Source organism: Oryctolagus cuniculus, chromosome 13 (genome assembly GCF_051225735.1).
Source record: "Oryctolagus cuniculus isolate XC-2025 breed Fujian yellow rabbit chromosome 13, ASM5122573v1, whole genome shotgun sequence".
NCBI classification, from domain to species: domain Eukaryota; kingdom Metazoa; phylum Chordata; class Mammalia; order Lagomorpha; family Leporidae; genus Oryctolagus; species Oryctolagus cuniculus.
The window spans coordinates 71,392,931-71,410,985 of NC_142879.1; the positions used below are offsets into that span (position 1 = coordinate 71,392,931).

General features: G+C 48.0%; 1 protein-coding gene across 5 annotated transcripts in view; it reads right to left on the bottom strand.

Annotated features, from left to right (window-relative positions):
• The window catches only part of DHTKD1 (dehydrogenase E1 and transketolase domain containing 1), a 59,725-nt gene extending 44,442 nt beyond the window's left edge, over window positions 1-15,283 (bottom strand). For 2 of the 5 annotated variants that reach the window (XR_016219125.1, XR_016219124.1), the window contains exons 1-2: window positions 14,968-15,266; window positions 889-1,044 (exon numbers count right to left, since the gene is read on the bottom strand). Coding sequence is in view for 1 of the 5 variants with exons in the window: in XM_002717511.6 (XP_002717557.3) it covers window positions 889-1,044; window positions 14,968-15,124 (313 nt within the window). In the remaining 4 variants the exon portion in view is untranslated. Of the gene's footprint in view, window positions 1-888; window positions 1,045-14,967 lie in introns of those variants that run through there. The other 3 variants (XM_002717511.6, XM_089311757.1, XM_089311756.1) reach the window with 3 other exon arrangements.
• Between the last annotated feature and the right edge of the window lie 2,772 nt (window positions 15,284-18,055).

The window sequence follows — 18,055 nt, forward strand, 5'->3', positions numbered from 1 at the left end:
TACTTGGGCCATTACATGTTGCCCCCTAAGGATGCACATTAGCAGGAAGCTGGAATTGAGAGCAAAGAAAATTCAAACACAGGCACTCTGATATGGGATGCAGGCATACTACACTGAAAGTTTACGGGGTGCCAAGTTTGTTTGTTTGTTTGTTTTTCAGTTCCCAGATTGGGGAAGAAAACAGATTAAGGGAGGGCAGGCTTTAGAACAGAAGCATACCTATGGCCAGCATTGTGGTGCAGCAGTTGTGCTGGGTCTCTGCTGCTCCACTTCCTATCCAACTCCCTGTTCATGAGCCTAGAAAGGCAGCAGAAGATGTTCCAAGTGCTTGGACCTCTGCCACCCACATAGAAAAGATCTTAATGGAGCTCCTGGCTCCTGGTTTTGGCCAGGCCCAATCCAGGCCATTGTGCTCATGCTCGCTCGCTCTCTCTCTCTCTCTCGCTCTCTCTTTCTCTCTGTCTCACCATTGCACTCTGCTCCTCTGCCTTTCCAATAAATAATTCTTAAAAAATGAAAGCCTGACAGCAGACTTGGGTTGTCTGCTGCCGTTAATTAATTCTCTGAGTCTCTACTTCTCCATCTGTAAAATACACAGGACAATAACTGCTCTCAGTAGCTGTGAGGAAGAATTCACATAATATGCACCAAGTGTCTGGCACTCACCAGGAGTCCAACATGCTTTTGAAAGTAGGGGAAGCAGGCCCTTGCCGAAGGCCATCCTACAGCCTCAACCTCACTCCTCCGGAGCGGCTGAACACAGCCCTCCCTGTCTTCCCACACCCTGCAGAAGCCTTGGCACCACGTCACTTCTTCAGGAAGAGAGAAAGGCACCCTCCTGGGACAGGCAGTTGTCTGTGCTCACCCCAGCAGCTCAGACTCCCCTACCTGTGGTGTTGAAGGGTCCCTGCAGTGTGTGCACCAGGGCTTGGATTTCAGGCACGTCATCCGGCAGCGCTTGTCCACTGAAGAGGGGGTTGATTTTGGCAGCTTTATGACCATGCTCGCAATAAACTGTCACCAACCTGGCAAGCCCATGATCAACTGCATGGTGGAGAAAGACAACATAAACAGTTTAGGAAATGCCCACCTTGTACAAGATTCAGCTTTGCAAAGAAGCCGTTGAGGCCTTGGATATATACAATTTTTTTTAAAAGATTTTTTGTTGTTGTTTGAAAGGCAAAGGAACAGAGAGAGAGAAGGAGAGTGAGAGACAGCGAGATCTTCCATCTGCTGGTTCACTCCCCAAATGGCTGCAACAGCTAGAGCTGAGCTAAACTGAAGCCAGGAGCCAGGAGCTTCATTCAGGCCTCCCAAGTGGGTGGCAGGGCAAAAGCACTTGGGTCATCTTCCACTGCTTTTCCTAGGACATTAGCAGGATCAGAAGTGGAGAAGCCGGGACATGAGCTGGTGCCCATATGGGATGCTGGCATCACAAGCAGTGGCTTTACCCACTACACAATGCCAGCCCCTACTATCCCTTTTGTGAACAAGTATTGCCATGGAAGGATTAGAGTCACATATACTCCTGAGTGAGTACTGGTATTCTACCTTCTGCCAAAGTGTACTTCTTTACTTGTCACAGGCTTAGTGAGAAAAGAAAAGTGAAGAATTGAATGTCTTGGATGTATATGTATCAACAAAGGAGTTGCCAGCGCCACCTTAGCTCAATAGGCTAATCCTCTGCCTGCGGCGCAGGCACCCCGGGTTCTAGTCCCGGTTGGGGCTCCGGATTCTGTCCCGGTTGCTCCTCTTCCAGTCCAGCTCTCTGCTATGGCCCAGGAGTGCAGTGGAGGATGGCCCAAGTCCTTGGGCCCTGCACCCGCATGGGAAACCAGGAGAAGTACCTGGCTCCTGCCTTCGGATCAGTGCGGGTGCGCCAGCCGTAGTGCACCAGCCGCAGTGGCCATTGGGGGGTGAACCAACGGAAAAGGAAGACCTTTCTCTCTCTCTCTCTCTCTCTCACTGTCCACTCTGCCTGTCAAAAAAACAAACAAAAAAAAGGAGTTAGGTGGGTCCATCTTGTGTCTAATAAATTAATCAAATCATCCCAGTAAACTAACCGGTTTTAAGAAGTTAGATATATGGATTGCTAAGGCATAGGGAGGAGGGTTGGGCTGGGGAAGGGCATTTAGCATAACAATTAAGATGCCTGAGTCCCGGCCGGCGCCGCGGCTCACTAGGCTAATCCTCCGCCTAGCGGCGCCGGCACACCGGGTTCTAGTCCCGGTTGGGGCGCCGGATTCTGTCCCGGTTGCCCCTCTTCCAGGCCAGCTCTCTGCTGTGGCCTGGGAGTGCAGTGGAGGATGGCCCAGGTGCTTGGGCCCTGCACCCCATGGGAGACCAGGAAAAGCACCTGGCTCCTGGCTCCTGCCATCGGATCAGCGCGGTGCGCCGGCCGCAGCGCTCTGGCCGCGGCGGCCATTGGAGGGTGAACCAACGGCAAAGGAAGACCTTTCTCTCTGTCTCTCTCTCTCTCACTGTCCACTCTGCCTGTCAAAAAAAAAAAAAAAAAAAGAAGATGCCTGAGTCCCAAATTCTGGCTCTTGACTCCAACTTTCCACTAACAGAAAATTTGCAAGGCAATAGTGATGAATCAAGTAATTGTGTTCCTTCTACCTACCACATGGGAGACCTAGATTCTCTTTTCTTTTTTTTTTTTTTTAAGATTTATTTTATTTATTTGAAAGAGTTAGAAAGGTAGAGCCAAAGAGAGAGAGGTCCTCTATCCACTGGTTCACTCCCCAGATTGCTGCAACAGCCACGGCTGAACCAGACTGAAGCCAGGAGCCAGGAGCTCCAACTGTGTCTTCCACACAGGTGCAGGGGCCCAAGGACTTGGGCCATCTTCCACTGCTTTCCCAGGCCACAACAGAGAGCTGGATTGGAAGTGGAGCAACCGAGACTCTAACTGGCGCCCATATGGGACGCTTTAACCCACTGAGCCACACCACTGACCCCCTAGATTGAGTTTCAAGCACTTGACTTTGGTCCCAGCCCAGTTCCTGTGGTTGCAGGCATTTAGGTAGTAAACCAGTAGATGGGAACTCTCCTCTCCTCTCCCCGACCCTCCCCTTCCATTCCCTTGCCATCCCTTCCCTTCTCTCTCTCTGCCTTTCAAGTAAATAAAAAAGTTAAAAAAAAATTTTAAGGGCAGGTATCTGGTGCAGGGATTAAGCCACTCCTTGGGATACCCACATCCCATATTGAACTGCCTGGGTTTGAATCCTGGCTCCACTTCCTATTCCAGCTTCCTGTTAATACACACTCTGAGGTGGCAGATGATAGCTCAAGTATCCAGGTGCCTGCCACCCATGTGGGAAACTTGGATTGAAGTCCTGGCTCCTGGCTTCCACATGTCCCAGTCCTGGCTGTTGTGGACATTTTGGGGGAGTGAACCAGAGGATGGGAAATCTCTCTCTCCCAAATAAAGTAAATAACTAATTTTTTAAAAGATTTTTTTTTTTTGACAGGCAGAGTGGATAATGAGAGAGAGAGACAGAGAGAAAGGTCTTCCTTTTGCGGTTGGTTCACCCTCCAATGGCCGCGCTGTTCCGAAGGCAGGAGCCAGGTGCTTCTCCTCGTCTCCCATGGGGTGCAGGGCCCAAGCACTTGGGCCATCCTCCACTGCACTCCCAGGCCACAGCAGAGAGCTGGCCTGGAAGAGGGGCAACCGGGACAGAATCCGGAGCCCCAACCGGGACTAGAACCTGGTCTGACCAGCGCCACTAGGTGGAGGATTAGCCTATTGAGCCACGGCGCCGGCCTTTTTAAAAGATTTTATTTATTTATTTGAGAGGTAGAGTTACAGAGAGTGAGAGGGAGAGACAGAGAGAAAGGTCTTCCGTCTGTTGGTTCACTCCCCAGATGGCCGCAATGGCTGGAGCTGCACTGATCTGAGGCCAGGATCTAGGAGTTTCTTCCCGGTTTCCCATGTGGGTACAGGGTCCAAGCATTTGGGCCATCTTCCACTTCTTTCCCAGGCCATAGCAGAGAGCTGGATTGGAAGAGGGGCAACCAGGACTAGAACCAGCACCCATATGGGATGCCAGCACCACAAGTGGAGGATTAGCCTACTGAGCCACGGAGCCACCCCCGTAAATAACTAATTTTTAAAAAATTAATAATAAATGTGGGGCTGGCATTGTGGCACAATGTGTTAAATCATCACCTTTGATGTCAGTATCCCATAAAGGCACCAATTTGAGTCTGGGCTGTTCCACTTCTGATCCAGCTCCCTTCTAATGTGCCTGGGAAAACAGTGGAAGATGGTGCAAGTACTTGGGCCCCTGCCAACCATCTGGGAGACTCAGATGGAGTTCCAGGCTCCTGGCTTCAGCCTGGCCCATGGTTGTTGTAGCCATTTGGGGAGTGAGCCAGCAGACGGAAGATCTCTTTCTGTCTCTCCCTTCCTCTCTAACTCTGCTCTTCAAATAAATAAAGCTTTATTTTAAAAAAAGGAAAATAATGTTGGAAAAGGATATCTAACGACAAAGTGTCAAGAATTAATAGACTATAAGACAGTAAGAGGGCTCTACAAAAAGTCCATGGAAAATGTACATTAATTCCTTTTTCCATGAACTTTTGAAATACCCTTGTCTATACAGCATGAGCCTTCTTTTAGTATGTGTGTAGAGATAGGTAGTACAAAATATGTATTTCATGATATAGTGCATATAGCATAATTGTGTCTGTGTGCATACTTCATGTATGTATACAAGCTCATGGAGTCATCCTTGGATATCTACAGGTGACTTGTTCTAGGATCGTCCTCCCAGTCCCTCTGCAAACACTAAAATCCATGAATGCTCAAGCATTTGTATATAAACTACACATAAACTCTTACATACTTTAAATCATTTCTAGATTACTTATAATACCTATGCAATGCAAATGGTATGTAAATAGTGTTCAACTGTATTGCTTAAGGAATAATGACAAGAAAAAAAGTCTGCACATGGTCGCTACAGACACAACTCTTAGGCGGGTTGAGTCTTTGAATGCAGAACATACATAGTCATGCCCCACAGGATGGTGTCTCAGTCAACAATGGAACACATTTACAATAGTGGTCCCATTTCTATCACCTAGTGATGTAGTAGCCATATAGTTTGTGTAACTACACTCTATAATGTTTGCACAATGATAAAATCACCAAATGATGCATTTCTCAGAACATATCCCCAACATGAAGCAACATATGACTGCATTTCATGTAAGTAAAGAAAATGGACCAAAAACTTACTAGTAATCCTATATAGAAAGTCCTGTTTATTGTATTTTTTAAGTTTCCCACAGTGAACATGCACAGTAGTGCTCTTTTAAGCATAGACAACTGACTTGCTGCCCACTGCACTCTAAAGCCTTTTGATTAATGGGTTCTCTAATGTTTGCTCTCACCAGGTGACTACATGCCTATAAGAACTAGTTATATTTGTTCTCAAGTCTGTTGCTCCTGAAAAAAGGAAAATATTTCTAGTAGAATTTAGAAAGACTTATGCACTTGAATTGCTTTTATAAGCTCCGTGCATTTTTTATTCTTAAAATTGACTGACTCATTTATTTAGGTTGAATGGCAGAGACAGACAGACAGAGCTCTCCTGTCTGCTGATTCACTCCCCAAAGGCCCACAACACCCAGGACTGGGCCAGGCAAAAGCCATAGCCCAAACTCAACCTGGGTATCCCACAAGGATAGCAGGGCCCATCTACTTTGGCCATGCCATGCTGCCTCCCAGGATGCACAGTAGAAGGAGGCTGGGCTGGGAAAGGGAGCTGGAATGAGCCCAGGAACTCTGATCAGGAAGCAAGCAACCCAAGTGGGGTCTTTTTTTTTATTTATTTGACAGGTAGAGTGAGTGATAGTGAGACAGACAGAAAGAAAGGTCTTCCATCTGATGGTTCACCCCCCAAATGGCCACAATAGCTGGTGCTGCGCCAATCCGAAGCCAGGAGCCAGGTGCTTCCTCCTGGTGTCCCATGCGGGTGCAGGGCCCAAGCACTTGGGCCATCCTCCACTGCCTTCCCAGGCCACAGCAGAGAGCTGGCCTGGAAGAGGAGCAACCGGGAGTGGAACCCGGCGCCCATATGGGATGCCAGTGCTGCAGGCGGAGGATTAACCAAGTGAGCCTATGGCGCCAACCCCCCAAGTGGGGTCATAGCCACTGCAACAAATGCCTGTCCTGCTCTCTCCGTTTTAAAAATTGTACATGTAAAAACATGACGTTTGCATATATAAATACAAAATCGGGGCTGGCATTGTGGCACAGTGGGTGAAGCTGCCGCCTATGACACCAGCATCCCATATGAATGCCACTGGGTGCGCCATACCAGTCCAACTCCCTGCTAATGTGCCTAGGAAAACAGCAGAGGATGGCCCAGGTGCTTGGGCCCTTGGCACCTACATGGGTGATCTGGATGGAGTTCCAGGCTCCTGACTTTAGCCTGGCCCAGCTCCAACTGTTGTGACCATTTGGAGAGGGAACCAATGGATGCAAGATCTCTCTCTCTCTCTCCTTCTCTAACTCTGCCTTTCAAATAAAATCTTGAAAAAAATAAAAACAAAAACATGCTATGTCAAAATAAAAAAACTTCAAGCATCTCTCATTTCTTTCTGATATTCCTTTATTTAACATCTTTTATTAAATTGACCAAGTATCAGTTTCAAATGTACTAGATAAAAGGGCTTCTGTATTACTTTCTTTTTTTTTAACTTAGAAATCTTTTATTAAAGGTATACAAACTTCATGCATTTCATATATAAAAATTGAGGAACACAGTGATTCTTCCCACCCCACCCTCCCTCCCGTCTGCACCCCCACCCTTCTTCCTCCCCCCTCTCCTATTGCTATTCTTATTTTTTACAAAGATCTATTTTCAGTTAACTTTAATTGTATTACTTTCATAGCGAAGAATGAAATTAAAACATTCAAGAGAATGAGAGGATAGCAACAGAATGCATATAGTCTTCATTTTAAAACACCTATTGCTATGGAAATCAAAAGATGGCTGTAAGAGAAAAATGATGTCTTCATGTTAGGCATAATGCTTCCCAAGTAACTTAGTGCTCACGGCATCTGCCAAAGGTCACAGGGATTTCCTTTGATGTTTAAGTTCCTAATGAAGTCAGACAGAATAGGGAGAACAAGCCGCATAGTCATCTTCGAAAGGTAAGATGCTAGTTACAACACCCACACGCCACACTGGAGTGCCTGGGTTCAACCCCTAGCTGTAGCTGCGGTTCCAGCTTCCTGCTAATGCAGACCCTGGCGGGCAGCAGTGTCAGCTCAAGTAGTCAGGTTCATGCCACCTCCATGGGAATCCTGGACTGAGTTCCCAGCTCCTAGTTTCAGTGCCCCAGATGTTACAGACATTTGGGGAGTGAACCAGCAGATGGGGGCGCTCTCTTTCTCAAATAAATTGATAAAAAAATATATTTTTTTACAGGCAGAGTTAGACAGTGAGAGAGAGAGACAGAGACAGAAAGGTCTTCCTGAGCCGGCGCCGTGGCTCAATAGGCTAATCCTCCACCTTGTGGCGCCGGCACACCGGGTTCGAGTCCCGGTTGGGGCGCCGGATTCTGTCCCGGTTGCCCCTCTTCCAGGCCAGCTCTCTGCTATGGCCAGGGAGTGCAGTGGAGGATGGCCCAGGTGCTTGGGCCCTGCACCCCATGGGAGACCAGGAAAAGCACCTGGCTCCTGGCTCCTGCCAGGATCAGCGCGGTGCGCCGGCTGCAGCGGCGGCCATTGGAGGGTGAACCAACGGCAAAAAGGAAGACCTTTCTCTCTCTGTCTCTCTCTCTCACTGTCCACTCTGCCTGTCAAAAAAAAAAAAAAAAAAAAAAAAGAAAGGTCTTCCTTTTTTTCTGTTGGTTCACCCTTCACATGGCCACTACAGCCAACACATTGCGTTGATCCGAAGCCAGGAGCCAGGTGCTTCCTCTTGGTCTCCCTATGCGGGTGCAGGGCCTAAGCATTTGGGACATCCTCCACTGCCTTCCCAGGCCACAGCAGAGAGCTGGACTGGAAGAGGGGCAACCGGAATAAAAATATTTTTTAAAAGTCAGATTTTGGGGGCTGGCGCTGTGGCGCAGCAGGTCGGTTAAAGCCCCAGCCTGCAGCACCGACATCCCAAATGGGTGCAGGTTCAAGTCCCGGCTACTCCTCTTTCAATCCAGCTCTTGGTTATGGCCTGGGAAAGCAGCAGAAGATGGCCCAAGGGCCCCTGCACCCATGTGTGAGACCTGGAAGAAGCTCCTGGCTCTTGGTTTCAGAGAGGCCCAGCTCTAACTGTTGAGACCATTTGGGGAGTGAACCAGCGGATGGAAGACCTCTCTCTCTCTCTCTCTCTCTCTCTGCAACTCTTTTAAGTAAATAAATCTTAAAAAAAAAAAAAATGAGGCTCAAAGGGGCTAAGTAGCTTGCAAAAGGTGGCACAATCAGAAAGCGAAGAAGTTGGAATTTGGACTCAAAGTCTGTATGACCTCAGTCCAATGTTCTATCCTTTATAACACAACCAAAGTTGAAAGACGAAGCCCTGAGCCTACAGAAAAAGGGATGAGAGTATTAGATACCATTAAAACACTTTTTTAAAAAAGTAAAATATCTAATGTCTTAGGCCAATTTTGGCCTGCATTTGTATTCCAGAATTATCTATATTTTCAAAAATCTTTACTGTATTCAGTTTTTACTTTTTCCTATTTCTCCAGAAAAAGCTCCTGTTATTTCCTATTTGCAACATCCTCGAAAACTCACTCCAACTACCAACGGCCAGTGACAATCTAACAAGCCCTAGACACTGACTGAATCTTATGTTTCCCATCTCCCGGTGGTCCCCAAATTCTGCCATTTTTCATAACAGAGACTCCAAATCTTCCATGGCTTTTTTTTTAGCCCCAAATCCTCCTTGATTTTTTTAAAATTATTATTTATTTTAACTTTATTTGGAAGGCAGATAGACAGGAAGACCTGCCATCCTTTGGTTCACTTCCCAGGTGCCCACAACAGTCAGGGCTGGGTGGCAGGGACACAACACCAGAGCCATCATTCACAACCACCCAAGGGTGCATTACTAGGAAACTGGAACAGAGGCAAAAGAGCTGGAACTGGAGCCAACTGGTCCAATATAGGCTGTGGGCTTCCCAAGTGGTATCTTAACAGCTGTGCCAAATGCTTGCCCTGTAACAAAATTTATGTCTGCGAAACATTACTCCTAAACTCACCTCCAGTTTAAAATAGGATTTTTGGTAAATAAATTCAAGTTCACTTGGAAACTGAGGTTTACAGAGGTTAAAGTACAAGTGGTTACTAATAGCTAGCTACAAAGAACATTCACCACAGGTCAAATTTTAACCAGTGAAGCCACTGCTATCCAAAAGGTTACAAAAAGCAAATTCAATATTTCTTTAAAGACTTACAACAAAAGAAATCTTAGCAAATGACGTGATCATCCTATGCAGGCACTGAGTTGTGCCAAGATAAACATCTAAAGAAAGAATTTCGATGAAGTGCAAAGAGGAGTGAAGAGGCTCCATAACCTTGACGATATCCCCTCCCCTGTCACTACCTTTTTTAAAGATTTATTTTTATTTATTTGAAACACAGAATGACAGAGAGAGGGAGAGACACAGAGAGAAAGACATCTTCCATCTGCTGATTCATTTCCCAAATGACCACCACGACCAAGGCTGGGCCAAGTTGAAGCCAGAAACCCAGAACACTATGCAGGTCTCCCATGTGGGTGTAGGGGCCCAAATGCTTGGGCCATCTTCCACCACTTTCTCAGGGGCATTAACAGGGAGATGGATCAAAAGTGGAGCAGCCGTGACTCGAACTGGCACTGCGATATGGAATGCTGGTGCCCCAGGTTGTGGCTTAGCCCGCTGCTCCATAATGCCTGCCCCACTGTCACTACTGATGAGGGAGATGCCACATGTGCATTTGCAGGAGAGTTTGCCCTATCATCTACTCTGCTAGTACTCAAAATGTATCCACAGGATCCATTGCACTAACTCAAGCATTCTTCCCAACCAAGATGGTCCCTTTCATGACAACTGGCAGACATAATGAAAAACACGAAAGTCATTCAAACCATGTCCTTAGCCTCATCAACCTCCTATTCTAATTAGCAGAATTGACCAAAGCAGACATTTACATAGAATTTAAGGAAAACCCAGAGTCTTAATAACGCATTTCCCAATATATATAAATGGCATCCTTTCTTGATACAGTGTTATGATTGTACATGCAAAATTCAAATGCACTAAATGTCACAAATAAACTGCATATACAGAATACCATTTCCATTTCTTAGCAATAAGCCATTTAATAAGTATTCAGTTAAGTATAGAACTGAAGGGAATACAAAACAAAGTCTTCAAAAATAAAGAAATAGGGGTCTGGCAATGTGGCATAGCAGGTAAAGCTGACACCTGTGACGCCAGCATCCCATGTGGGTGCCAGCTCATGTCCCAGCAACTCCACTTCAGATCCAGCTCCCTGCTGATGGCCTGGAAAAAGCAATGGAGCATGGCCCAAGTGCTTGGGCCCTTGCTACCCATGTGGAAAACCTAGAAGAAGCTCTCGACTCCTGGCTTTAGCCTGGCCCCAGCCCTGACAATTGGAGAGTGAACAAGAAAATGGAAGATTTCTTTCTCTCTCTCTCTCTTTCTCTTTCTCTCTGTAACTCTGACTTTGAAATAGATAAATACATCTTTAAAAAAAAACATGAATATCAAGTAAAAGAACTTGGGTTTTACTCTGAAATGCAAAGTTGAGCCTTTGACGACCAAAATGACACAGCAAAACCAATGTTTTAGAAAGATTTGAGGGGCCGGTGCTGTGGCATAGTGGGTAAAGCCACCACCTGCAGTGCCGATATCCCATATGGGTGCTGGTTCATGTCCCAGCTGCTCCACTTCAGACCCAGCTCTCTTATGTGGCTTGGAAAAGCAGTAGAAGATGGCCCAAGTCCTTGGGCCCTTGCACCCACGTGGGAGACCTGGAAGAGGCTCCAGGCTCCTGGCTTTGGATCAGCACATCTCCAGCCACTGTGGCCAGTTGGGAGCAGATGGAAGACCTCTCTCTCTCTTCCTCTTTTTGCCACTCCTTCTCTCTCTGTGTATCTTTCAAATAAATAAATAAATATTTCAAAAAAAAAAAAAGCAACACACACACACAAGCACTATCATAACTAAAGAAACCTATAACTTTAAAAAAAATAAAAAAAGAAAGAGTTGAACAAGCAAGAAGGGAACCAGGCTATAGGCTATAAATTACAATACCCATCAGGCTAGCAATTTTACCTTTCTGAAGTCACGGATAACTTTACTTAGAAACACATACATATACAGGACTGTGCACAGCACACAGACCCTCTGAAATCTTTTCACAGGGAACCAAGAACCCATGAGCTAATTCTTTTTTTGCAGTAGATTAGAACTAAGGGCCTGAGAGAGGACCCAAAAGGGCAAAAATATGTGCATAAGAAAGCAAGGCTTTGAGAGACCGGGATTTGTAAGGCTTGGGATTTTGTGTGAAGTATAAAGTGAAAAGATTGAACGTAGATTGTTTGACTCAGATTTCTGTAACACATCGGGATCAGAGACTGCTCTAATTCGCAAGCCCCATTCTCCCTTCTCCAGAACAAATAGTTGGCAATATGGCCACCAAGAAGAAAGATCCATCTCCTAGCTTTCCATGCAGCCAGAGTAAGGACTAAGTGCTGGTGAAGGAGAAAGTACCTAGAAGGAAACGGATGCTTATTTTATTTTAAAGATTTATGTATTTATTTGAAAGGCAGAGTTACAGAGAGGCAGAGGCAGAGAGAGAGAGAGAGAGAGAGAGAGGTCTTCCATCTGCTGGTTCACTCCCCAAATGGACACAACAGCCGGAGCTACACCAATCTGAAGCCAGGAACCAGGAGCTTCTTTCAGGTCTCCCAAGCAGGTGCAAGGGCCCAAGGACTTGGGCCATCTTCTACTGATTTTGCAGGCCATAGCTGAGAGCTGGATCGGAAATAGAGCACCCAGGACTCGAACTGGTGCCCATGTGGGATGATGGCACTGCAGGCAACAGCTTCACCTGCTAAGCCATAGCGCTGGCCCCAAAACAGATGTTTTCTCCTTGCTGCTGGCCAGTGTGTGGATATAGAGCCATCCATGACCAGGGGTGAGCACAATACCCACAGGACAGTGAAGGAAAAATACAGAAGGAACTTGAACCCTGTGACTATGCAGGCAAAGCAGTCATACCAGCTCAGATTTTTACTTATTTAGGCCATTGTTATTTCAGGTCTCTGTCACCACACCTGAACTCATCCTCTCTAATAGAGAATTTTGTGCTGGAGGTGGGTTACTATCAATACAGAATCTGAAATACAAAGGATCCTGGCTTCTCAGTCAGGCAGTAGATAGAAAGGAGACAGATATTTCTGCCCAGAAAGCTGATGAGCAGTGCTATTGGTAAAGCTGTCACTTACAATATCCTGTAAGGTGGAACACATGCCTGTGGGGTTACAGTTTAGTAGTGTGTACTCTTTGTTTCTTATTACTGCAGGAAAGCCCTGCAGAAAGATGAGGTCAAGTTGCAGCTGCCTAGCCTGCAAGCAGAGATGTAGGGAAATTTGGTTCTGCAAACAGAAGATATTGTCTCTTCTGCTGTCTCAGGGCCTAAGATGCAGAGCTTGCAAGGTTAAAGACATGGAAGCAAGTAGCAGGTGGCTCTTAAGAGGCAGCCTTTGTAGACACAACCCTCCTTCAATTACACTGGCACTCAAAAGGTTGTGGATTTTGAATTTTGAATTTTAAGATGAGGGATGCTCAACCAGCAAAATCTATACCAATATTCCAAAATCCAAATTCTGGGACACTTCCGATCCCAAACATTTTGGATAAGGGATACTCAACCTGTACAAGCAACTAACCCTCGTCCTGTCTCCCACATGATGTCTAAGACATAACGATCTACAAAAAGAGTTATGACAAAGGAATTTTTCCGAAACAGAAAAACTTGTCGTGGAGCTACATGCAACAGAAAGTTACAAAGTGGCCTACTTGCCTTTAAGGTTTACTCAAAATGTTTTTTAAATAAGGAAAATGAAAAAAAAAAAGCATTACTCTTAGCAACAAAACTCCTTAAGACAGATCCTGCAACAGTGCCACACACAGTGCCATCCAGTACTGACTCTGCTGGCCCCTCCCAGGACAAAAAGATCCTACTCTTGGCCTGCTATTCTAACTCAATACCAAGCACCTCAAAAGACAGCAGGTTCACTACTAGCCAGGAGGTGGGAGACAATTTGGTGATGAAGGAAGAGGGAATGTTTATATATAAAATCAACTCCAGAGATTTTTCAAACCAGCCCAAAAGCTCCCACAACAATTCTGATACTCCTCAATCTTAGCAAGTCGAAAACCAATGTCCTGGTTTTTCCAAGGCAAGGCTTACTTCTCAGCTGTGAAGATGTTAACAGAAGTCACACACAGACTCCCGTTCTGAGGGAAAACCTCCAAGGACAGCACACACTTGTGCAATGAGCACACACTCACAGGATGTCAAATGAAGAAGGGATTGTCAAACTTGTCCAACACACACATCTCTCATGACCAGAACAGTGTTGGCCAAGGGTGGCCATGGACTTCCTATTGAAATCACCTAGGGTCCCTAATAAAAAAACATATATTCCTGGGGCAAGTGTTGTGGTACAGAGAGTTAAATTGCTGCTTGTGATGCCAGCATCCCATATTGCAGTGCCCGTTCCAGTTCTAGTTCCTTCATTTTTGATCCAGCTTCCTGCTAACCCATCCTGAGAGATAGTGGATGAAGGCTCAAGTGCTTGGGCCCCTGCCACCCTTATGGGAGACCTGTATGGAGTTCTAGTCTCCTGGCTTCAGCATGGCCCAGCCCTGGCTGTTGTATTTAAAAAGTTAATCAGTGGGGACTGGTGCTGTGGCGTAGCAAGTAAAGCCACTGCCTGCAGTGCCAGCATCCCATATGAGCACCAGTTCGCGTCCTGGCTGCTCCACTTCCTACCCAGCTCTTTCCTATAGACTGGGAAAGCAGTAGAAGATGGCCCAAATTCTTGGGCCCCTGCACCTGCATGGGAGACAACAATTTAGTTGGCAAAAAAAGTCTTTCCTAAAGAAACCCCATTGAGCTTGAGGGAGAAATGAGGTTCATTGTAAATGTCCACTGAGCTGAAAAGCAAAATATTGAGGTTCTAGTGTGTGGTATAAGATGAAAAGGCCAGGAGCCAGCATTGTGGCCTAATGGGTTAAGACGCCGCCTACAATGCTGGCATTCCATATGGGCGCCGGTTATAAAACACACACAGAAAATCAGTATAAAACACACACTGAAAACCAGTCTCTAACATATAAGCATGTAACAGAGTGTCCTAAACAAACAAACATCCCTGATATTCATGTTTAAAACAATGGTTAAAAGTTCAGCAAGGAGTTTTAAACTCCGAAATTAACGTTAAAAGCCAACCCAGGCCTGGATAATAAATACCGAGCTGCGGTCCTAAGATCACGAACTTTATGTCCTCTTTTCCCAAGAGGCCGCACTTGCACCCCACGCCGCCCCGCTCTCGCGTTGGCCTTGGAAAAGCATCCATGTGTCGTCAGCTTAACTCCAGGGGCCGAGCTATCTCAGAACTTTTCTTCCCCCACAGCCCTCACAAAAAGCCAAGTTCCCACGTGCTCGCGTAGCAGTGACGGAACGGCCCAGCCTCTTCCCAAACCAGGACAGAGCGAGGAAGAGGAGGAGACCGCGGAGCGCGGAACCGAAGACGATGGACGACGGGGCTGGGGGCACGGTACCCGCGTCCGCCCCCACCCCCGTCCTCCTCACAGGCCAGCGGCCGGTGCCGGAGCTCCGATGCCTCCTACAACGGCACCCACCCGCAACTCACGTTAAGGGGGACGCCCCCCGGATCCCCAGCTTCCACCCTTGGGCCCCAGCCCCACCTTGGGGGCGCGCCAGGCCGCTCCGGAGACTCTGACTCTCGTGCTTCCTGGGCCGGTAGCCGTAGACGCCCCGCTCGGTCTGGTAGCCGCGCCGAAGGAGCAGCAGGGGAGCCTGGCTTACGCCCCGTCTTGCGGCTGCCGCCGTGGCTGAGGCCATGTTCAGCCTGCGCCCCTGGCCGGGAGACAGAAGCGGTGGAAGGGGCACGGGAGCAGTCAGGCCCCAGTGAGCGCCGCGCGTGGGGAGTCCCCGAGTTCGAGTTCGCTGCGAGGGAGCCCAGAGCCCGGCTCCGCGACAACGCCCCCGCGCCTGATTGGCCGAGAGGCCGGACCCTCGGAGCCAATCCGGGACGAAGGCCGCCGCGGCGAAGCCACGCCCCCGATTGGGGGAGGGACTCAGGGACGGTCTCAAGAGCTCTCCCTTGGGGCTGAGGCACCCCTGGGTTTGAGAAGGGTCCAGCGGAGCAGGTGCCAAACCGTCAGTATCTTTAAGGCCTGCAGTAATCACCACTGGCTCCTCTGCTGGAAGCCTCGTTTCACAACAGTGTTGGCTGCCTGACTGAAAGAAAAACATAAGGGGCACAGATAGAAAAGGACATTTGAAAGAGCAAGAAAATACCCCTCCCCCCCTTTTTTTTGACAGGCAGAGTGGACAGTGAGAGAGAGAGACAGAGAGAAAGGTCTTCCTTTGCTGTTGGTTCACCCTCCAATGGCCACAGCAGAGAGCTGGCCTGGAAGAGGGGTAACCGGGACAGAATCCGGCGCCCCAACCGGGACTAGAACCCGGTGTGCTGGCGCTGCAAGGCAGAGGATTAGCCTAGTGAGCCACGGCGCCGGCCAAAACCCCTTTTTATCTTAAGAAACATTGAGCGGGGGCGGCGCTGCAGCCTGCGGCAATATCCCATATAGGCTCCGGCAGCATCCCCTACAGGCTCTGGTCGATCCCAGTTGCTTCACTTCAGATCCAGCTCCCTGCTGGTACGCCTGGGAAAACAGCAGAAGTTGATCCAAATCCTTCGGCCCCAGTACCCAAGTGGGAGACCCTGAGGGAGCTCCTGGCTCCCCGCTTGAGCCAGGTCCAGCCCTGGCGGTTAAGGACATTTGGGGACGTGAACCTGCAGATGGAAGATCTCTGTCTCTCCGTCTCTCCGTGTCTCTGTAACTCTGCCTTTCAAATAAGTAAGTCAATCAGAAGAAAGAAAGATTACGGGAGAAAGAAAATAGGGAAGAGGGATCTGTAAGAAAGGAACAGGCACAGGAACCCAAGAAAGTTGGACATGATGACTAGGGGGAGTAAAGGGAAGAGTATTGGAGATTCGCCATTCTTCTGTGTCCAAGTTCTCCAAAAGATTTTATTCCCAGACTTGCGTATATATTTCTCTGCCAGCACGGTGGGATGGTGGGGTCTGCATCCTTCCCCAGCTAGACAGCATTCTGGTCGGCCACAGTTGAATCCCATACTCCAAGGAGTATTGACACGTGGGAGTGCCAGACAACAGCTGGGGCTGGGTCAAGGCCAATGCTGAAAGAAGGAAACCCAGTCCAGGTCTCCCACACGGGTGGAAGGAGCCCAATTACTTGAACCATCACGGCTGCCTCCCAGAGCTGGCGGTAGCAGGACACTGGAATTAGGAGTCAGGAGCTGGAGCTGAGTGTTGAACTCAGGCACCCCGAGATGCAGGCAACCAAAGTGGGAGGCAAATTGTCACCCACTTCATGATGATATGACTGAATCTGTAGCATAGCACCTTCTAGAAGAAACCTAAACTACAAATGACACCTACTTCTTTATCTTAGCCTTCCTGACTGACACAAGAAGTTAAACAGCTACAGAAGACCCTTTGGTAATAACAATTTTACCCCAGCCATGGATTTTTTTCCAGGTATATTGTTCTGAATTCTGAAGGTGCCCCCTTTTTTCTAGGGGTCAAAAAGTCTTATGTATTCATTTTCAAAATGAGGCATCAGAGTCACAAAGATTTTACACATTGCTTGCCCTGGTGTCACTGTGTTGCTTGCCCTCTGGCTGGATTCTATGCCCGGCCTTCTTTTCTTTGTGCTGTCACAGGTATAGATTTTTTTCTTTTATTTATTTATTTTTTTTTTTTTTGACAGGCAGAGTTACACAGTGAGAGAGAGAGACAGAGAGAAAGGTCTTCCTTTTCCGTTGGTTCACCCCCAAAATGGCCACTATGACTGGCGCGCTGCACTGATCCGAAGCCCGGAGCCAGGTGCCTCCTCCTGGTCTCCCATGCGGGTGCAGGGCCCAAGCACTTGGGCCATCCTCCACTGCCTTCCTGGGCCACAGCAGAGAGCTGGACTGGAAGAGGAGCAGCCGGGACAGAATCTGGCGCCCCATCCGGCACTAGAACCTGGGGTGCCGGCGCTGCAGGTGGAGGATTAGCCTAGTGAGCTGCGGTGCCGGCCACAGGTATAGATTTAGCAACACACTTGTCTGTCCAAAGCAGACATTCCTGTTTTAGTATATGTAAGAACTAGATTATAAAATCGTACCTCTTGGGGCTGGCACTGCAGTGCAGCGGGTTAAAGCCCTGGCCTGAAGCATCAGCATCCCATATGGGTGCCGGTTCTAATCCCGGCTGATCCTCTTCCAATCCAGCTCTCTGCTATGGCCTGGGAAAGCAGTAGAAGATGGTCCAAGTCCTTGGGCCTCTGCACCCACATGGGAGACCCGGAGGAAGCTTCTGACTCCTGGCTTTGGATTGACTCAGCTCTAGCCATTGCGGCCATCTGGGGAGTGAACCAGTGGATGGAAGACCTCTCTGTCTCTACCTCTCTCTGTAACTGTCTTTCAAATAAATAAAATAAATATTTAAAAAAAAAATCATACCTCTGCCGGTGCCGTGGCTTATTTGGCTAATCCTCCGCCTGTGGCACTGGCACCCCGGGTTCTAGTCCCGGTTGGGGCGCCGGATTCTGTCCCTGTTGCTCCTCTTCCAGTCCAGCTCTCTGCTGTGGCCCGGGAAGGCAGTGGAGGATGGCCCAAGTGCTTGGGCCCTGCACCCGCATGGGAGACCAGGAGAAGCACCTGGCTCCTGGCTTCGGATAGGCGCAGTGCGTTGGCCACAGC